Below are 6,875 nucleotides of genomic sequence, written 5' to 3'. Positions count from 1 at the left end.
ACCCAATTCCTCCGCTCTCTCAAAAAGAGACAGGATTTTCCCCAGGACGCAGCGTGCAGTCAACCCGCCCCAAACCCCGACGGGGTCAGGCGGTACTAATGCTGGACACACTGCAAAGGGGCTAGGTCAAGTGACAGTGCCATCAGGCCAGAAGAATGAAAGTTATTCGTAAACCTGATGAGTCGATATTAAAAATAATGTCTCTAAGAGCTCTGAATCTTGGACGACGGAAAACAATTCTTGGGATACGTGACGATTTTCCGGTGTGGGTAATACAATAATCATTGAACAATAAATAAAACAAAATTAAAACATCATAATTACATGAATTTACGCAAATCAAGGATTGAAAAGGTTTTATTTCCCTTTGCTGCCCAAAAAAAATCGAAAGATTGTGCACAACAAGTCGCTATGCCTAGGTTTTCGAATACAGATAGGAGCCCTTGGGACGAAACTGACATTGAACCGGGCACTTCCAGATTCAAAATGAAGCAAATCATCTACCACACAAGCCTCTTGCTGATTATATTATATACATGGCACTAAAGTGCCCACGGGCAAGAAAATAGTGCGAAAACCAGTTGTGGGTCAAATGACCCCTAGCTGTCCTTCTAGGTATAACACGTCATAAAAATTTAAAACAAAACATTATTGTTGAATTTTCACTAATTTATCAAAATATAGACCAAAATGAACTAAGTCAAAAAGTTTCAAAATTTAAAAAAATATTTTAATAAGAGAAAAATATATTTTAATTCTGAAAATGGGTCAAATGACCCCTGCCGTCCTTCTAGTGTTAAGTTAAGAATAGGTTTTTTGGACTAATCTTCTTGACATGCAAACATATTGCAGCCATAGTATTTCTTAACCCTTTCGTTATGCAGGTGGAGCCGACAGGCATTTTCATACTCAGAAGACCTGACGTCAGGTATAGCTGTTGCAGATTTTTTTTCAACACAAACGATCAGATGTTGGCTCTGGCCAATGAGAGGGAAGGGAAGTGACCCTGAGGTAGCAATAGGGTGGTTTCCTATTATTTTTTTATTGCCTTAATTGAAAGATTATTACCCCTGGAGTACGTATTTCACGCTTTTAGATTTTTAAATGACAATATCTATTTTTCGCGAATAAATGAAAAGTGAAAATTTTCAAGCGCGCGAAAACGCGACGCTTAAGTATGAATGCCGGGAAATATCTCCGTACGTCGCATTCCTGGTTCCCCCTCCCGCCCGGTGAGGTGACCTTGAGGCGAGGCTTAGCACTGATACGTCGCAGGCTGCTAGCGGGTAGCTGAGTACCTTGCTGGATGGTAGCGCTTGGCTTAAAAAAGGTTTATTAATACCTTATCAAACGAAGAAAACTTTCCGACCTTAGCCAGTTTTAATAGGTGATTATTAAGACATGTTTCCCTGAGCTCTGTGCCTCATGCATGCATTGGTAACCTCAGGCGATGTATAACTCCTATCCTCTCGTGTAGAAACTAGGTCCCTGTGACGTCATGTGGAGTGGAATCGCTTGGGTGCCAATCTGGCCTTTTTCAAATGAGGATAAAATTGGCCCTTGCCATTCGTCTAAACTGGTATTTCAAAAACCAAATAATTTGTGTATTATGAATACACTAATGGTGGGTAACGAATCGCAATCAATGCCTTTCGTTTTCTTTGATGAAGGAAACTACCCTTTAGTCGGATACATTCAGGCCTGGCCTGACACCCAGCTTAACAAGTTCTTGGGGCCACTCCTCAGCAATTAAGCCCGACCCGCCCACACATTTATGATCATCCTACCCGCAGGAATCCGTTGCCAAGTGATTATATTATCAAGAGTTTTTTCAATGATATATTTTGTTGCACACTACAATTTTTTATACTTTGAAATGAATGCTTTATTTTGTTCTGTGTGCTGGCAATTTTTAAATGAAAATTTTGCGTTAAAAATAACGAACTTCCAGACTTATAGCCGTATTAACTATGTATTTACTAATTTTGTTGGTATTAACGCGAGTAACCCATTTAAAATTCCACAATATTAAAAAATGTTAGCAATTCTTTAAGAAGAGTAAATTATTGAAAATCAAATAAAATGTTTGGTTGAAAAAAAACACTGGAAAGGCAGTAAGTTGGCCGTGGATTCGTGCTATGATAGGGTTAGAGGGTCTAGACCAGTGGCCAGGGTAAGGGATGGGTACCCCACTGAGTTGAGTCCCCTTATGGGGCCGCCTGTATCGTCAAACATTGCAGAACCGCAATTTTAACTTTTTCATGTCATAAGATGGCATTGTCTTGTATTTTTACATAATCACTTTGATTGAAACCTTCGTAAACTTTGCATGTGACTCGATTATCTTTATTACGATAAAAGTAAAGGTAACTCAAGGTATCTTTTGCATCCCCCCCTTGAGTTTTTTCTGTATCCACTATTGGTCCCGAATCTGGCGGATGAAAATTACGGGGTAACTCCACCCCAAAGAAGAGCCTTAAAGAGAGATGTAAAATATTTTCATGCTACTCGTTCCATGGAAAACGTTTTCCAATTGTAGGCACCGGCAGGAAATGGTTGAGAAGAGGTTTTCCTACCATTCCTCAAAGGCTGCTCCTCTCCAACTCCTCCCCAAGACACTCCCAGCTATGCCAAAGCTCATGGTTCAGGCCCTGACGGGGAAATATTTCAAGGGAGGTGGGGATGAAGATGGGGTTTATACAGAGTGCGGTGAATTTGGGGAAGGAAATGTTCACGAACGATAACAGGTAGGTAATCCCATAAATTTCAGGGGTTTGAACCCCTTTCCTCCCCCACTGCCAATTTCTTTGACCAGGGCCAGAAGACTTTGCCGCTCAAACACTCCACTCCAAACTATTACAAAATTTCCTCTGTATCTTTGGGGGCTGGAGGGAAGGCCGTAAGGTAGGGTACGGAAAGTGAAGTTGTTCTACGATGCTACCAATGCTCCGGATTACAAGAACTGTGCACGGAACCTTGCTCACCTTCGGTATCCTGGATAATTGCAAAAAATGTAATAATGATAGACATCCCTACTTTCCATCATCTGTCAGGAGCTTTTACAACGACAACACGAGGAAAGGAATTCGGGAAGTACCCCACGTGCTAATGTGACTGTGCACACCCACGCCCTTTACGAATCAAAATACGTGACACCCACACTTTAATTCATCCGTCCTGGGCACGAACATTTTCCAATTACAGATCAGCGGTAACTTCATGGAAAATTCTGACGTTCCTAATCACTTTTTAGAATACAAACTTACAATAGGGAAATTGCATACTTTTTATAAACAGTATGCTGATATACTACAGTAAAAACTTAGTGCCGCAATATACTTTTTTCCTGTATAAAAGATCTATGAGTTCAACATAAATCTCCGTTGGCTGTAACTTGAATTTGTTTTGGAAAATTTTGGGGGGGGAGTGGGGGGGGTGGAGGTTTCGTACGCCGTGGGTTGAAATTGCGGAGGTTGCAGAGTGGCGGAGGGGTAGGTTCTCTCACGACTGCAGTTAGGTACAAAAATTTTATGTTGTTTTTCTATGTTTATGCGGAAAAAAGACTGGAACTCTGGAGCTGTAATAACGTGAATGAGTGTTTTGATTTCTGATTTAAAATCGGAGATAAGTTTCTATGCATCAATTTCTATTTTGTGGGACATAAGAACGTAAGGTAAGTTTGCGTATGCATTCTTCCTGGGGACAATAATTTTGTGATTTCAGGATGTTCCCATTGAAATTCAGCCAGTTATTCTGCCTCCAATCAGTTAAATACACTGAATGTGTTTTTTATGAGCCTATTTTTTTTTTAGTTTTGATGCGATTTATCAATAGTCGCAAGAGGTGCACCTCCTTGTGCTCAATGAAGTTGACCCCGGAATGCTTTTGGTTTTTGTACTGGGATACATATTATATGCAAACTTGCTTGAGTGATACATATGGATAAGGAACAGTGATGAAGGCTTAGTTACAGGATTCACCCACCAGTTTGAGGTAATCATCAAAACTGGTTGCGATAACTTCAATTAAGTTACTAATAATTATGATCATGCTATCCCCTCAGTTATATTGTGGAACAAGATGAATTTTTGGTTTAGGTAATATGTTCTTTCAAATACCTTAGGTTTAAGAGTTTATAAACGTGAATTTTTTGTGTAACTCAGCCTTCAAGTCGTGATACCGTAGGATTGATCAGTTTAAATAATTTATTGCAAAATAAATCTTCGTATTGTTTTTACATTTATGTAGAGTAAAGGCATCTCTGCCGTGGACCCGTCCCACACTTTTTAAATTAAGTAAAATATTTATGAAGGACAGGGTAGTTAATTATTTACATTGCTTCACAGAGGTCAATTGTAATTCATACATATGATCATATGAAGAGCTGCGAAAGCTCTGTTGCATTGCTTAGAGGCTAGGCTTTATTAACTTTCACAGGTCACTAATAGCTTTTTGTAAGTGTTACAAGAGAAACCGTGAAATGTTAACAATAGTTGAAAGAATTCCTGTTAACACATGTGTTCCTATTTCCATATCTGAATTTTACCAGTACTTACTGCAGTCAATTGCTGTCATTTATTATTTTAGATGTACAAAAGTGCTAATTATCACCGCAATTTCAAGAAGAAACTTTGGCTGACTATTAAGTGTCACCTATGTGGTGCTAAAGTCATTTTAGGCACATTTATTTTAAACCATACTAAAGTAGATAGTTTTATAGGGAGTCATTTTCTGGAATACATTATATTTGGGTTTATCCTTGCTGCAATCTTTGTAAATATATCTCCAGTTTGAAGAATCACTAGTTAAACTTAAGAAACTCCATATTTTATTAATTATGGAATTAATATGAAATGATTATGCTCATGAAAAACAAAAATGAAGTCATGAATGTCATTTTAAACTTTGGCTTTTTGGTTTTTGTGCAATGCTTTAATTGTAGCATTCTTCATTCCTTTAATCTTCAAAATGATTGAACACAGCCTCTTTCAGCTTTTAGGGATCTTGCTACTCTTGGTGTGGCACCATTTATGTGTAGCGCAACTGAATAAGAGAAGTGCTCTGCACTATTTCATGAATATAAATAGGTTTTTCTCTTGGAGAGTTTCACATAATTCTTCCAATGCTATACATATTTTGTATTTTCTATCTCTGGCATTCTCGATTTGCAGTTCTGGAAGTTTTCCTGTCATGGAATTTTATGTTGACTGGCTCTCCTGGTGATAGAAGGAATTCAAATTGTAACCTCAATCCTTCTGGGAATTCTATGTAGAATTCATGGATAATCTGTAATAAATAATATATAATTAATGAAATTGCCTTTTAAATGAACATTTTTTCCCCTATGAAAAAATTGTATAAACCTGTTTCAAAATTTTATACAATTTATACAATTACCATGGCAATTGTATAAATTGTATAAAATTTTGAAACAGGTTTATACAATTTTTTCATAGGGGTTGCCACCAAAAACTCCCTGTACATCATTTCTTGATTGAAACAAGAAAAATTTTTGCCCAGTGGAAGGTTACTGACAACGTCAAATCTCTGGTAGGCTACTCAATTTGCTTGGTGGATCAAGGATGTAGGTGAACGTTGCTTAGCACTGAAGGACTTTGGGTGGAAATACCTAGTGATGTGGGCAACTTTCTATGACTAATCGTTGAAAGGGCTGTAGCCTTGAGCTTATGAGCCTTGATTTTCCATTCCTGATCGCACAAGAGGTAAGCAACAGATACAAAATTGAGAAATATGGGTCCTATAAAATGGCGTTCATGGAAGACGAAGGATTTATCCCCAACCCCACTTGCTATCAATAATGCATAGTGACTTCCACCCTCCTTATTCCATGCCTGACATCCGTAAATGGCGTAGTTTAATTTATTCCATTAATGCAACTTAGAAAAAATAGACAATAAAGGGTGTCATTATTTATACTTTTCTCAATTTCTATGACAAAATGCAAAAATTTACCTTTGCTAGTAAAACTTGTAGCTCCTGTTCCACAAAGCGTTTCCCTGGACACATTCGTCTTCCACATCCAAAAGGTGCCACTAGAAATGGGGCATTGACTTCTCCACCTTCATCTCGAAGCCACCGCTCCGGTCTAAACTCTTTGGCACTTATGAAATTTTTTTCTTGAAGGCAAGCCATCCAAGTGTGACAAAGAACCACTGTCTGAAAAGATAAAGTTCTTTAGTTACTGCAGGTTATCCTCTGTTGACAAATATATACACTTTGAGATGCATCGCAATGTGTACGTAGAGGCAATTCATGAAGCATTAAAAAATTCATGAGAAAACTAATTGTTTAAAAAAATATTTGATTCAGAGTCATCTAGTTTTGATTAAAATCCTCATCTGCTGCTGGGAAACTGTAAATTGTACACATGATTCCATAACCTTTGTTTAAACATAATGTGATCTATCTTATAACTCTCTTTATTTTCTTCACTCCTATGTATGCACCCGTCAATCTGAAAGTGTGTAGATGTATTTAAGATAATTTATTCCACCAGCAAAATTCTATCATATATTCTTCCATTTTATTTCTATCATACACGTGCCCTACTGCTGCATTCCAGTCACTATCAGAGCTAGTTTTTTTATGCCTGTAGTTCCCGTACCTGTGATATCCTCTAGCTAATCATTTCACATCTACTTCCTCTTTCTTATGATTACTTGGTACATGCACACCTGGGCCACCATGAAGATACAGGGGTTTGGTTATACTTCCTTCACCAGAATATATTTCTATTGCTCTTTTCCTCAGTTTCCAAAACATTACTAAAGCTACCTGAATATATCATAGACTAGCAGGCCACCCAGCATTGCTTGGGAGGGGTAGTACCCTGAGAGGTGGGAAACTTGGAACTT

The 6,875-nt window shown here is 38.1% G+C and overlaps 1 protein-coding gene across 3 annotated transcripts in view; it reads right to left on the bottom strand.

The window, feature by feature from the left end:
* Positions 1–4,191: 4,191 nt before the first annotated feature.
* LOC124169385 (ecdysone 20-monooxygenase-like) overlaps positions 4,192–6,875 on the bottom strand; it is a 92,636-nt gene continuing 89,952 nt past the window's right edge. For all 3 annotated transcript variants that reach the window (XM_046547979.1, XM_046547986.1, XM_046547992.1), the window contains exons 11-12: positions 5,974–6,177; positions 4,192–5,286 (exon numbers count right to left, since the gene is read on the bottom strand). In XM_046547979.1, the coding sequence (XP_046403935.1) occupies positions 5,146–5,286; positions 5,974–6,177 (345 nt within the window). In that variant the 3' untranslated portion in view covers positions 4,192–5,145. The remainder of the gene's footprint in view (positions 5,287–5,973; positions 6,178–6,875) is intronic.

The sequence above is a fragment of the Ischnura elegans genome, chromosome 1 (genome assembly GCF_921293095.1).
Source record: "Ischnura elegans chromosome 1, ioIscEleg1.1, whole genome shotgun sequence".
NCBI lineage: Eukaryota > Metazoa > Arthropoda > Insecta > Odonata > Coenagrionidae > Ischnura > Ischnura elegans.
The sequence above is the reverse complement of the archived record's forward strand: the minus strand, read 5'-3'. Positions and strand labels throughout refer to the sequence as shown.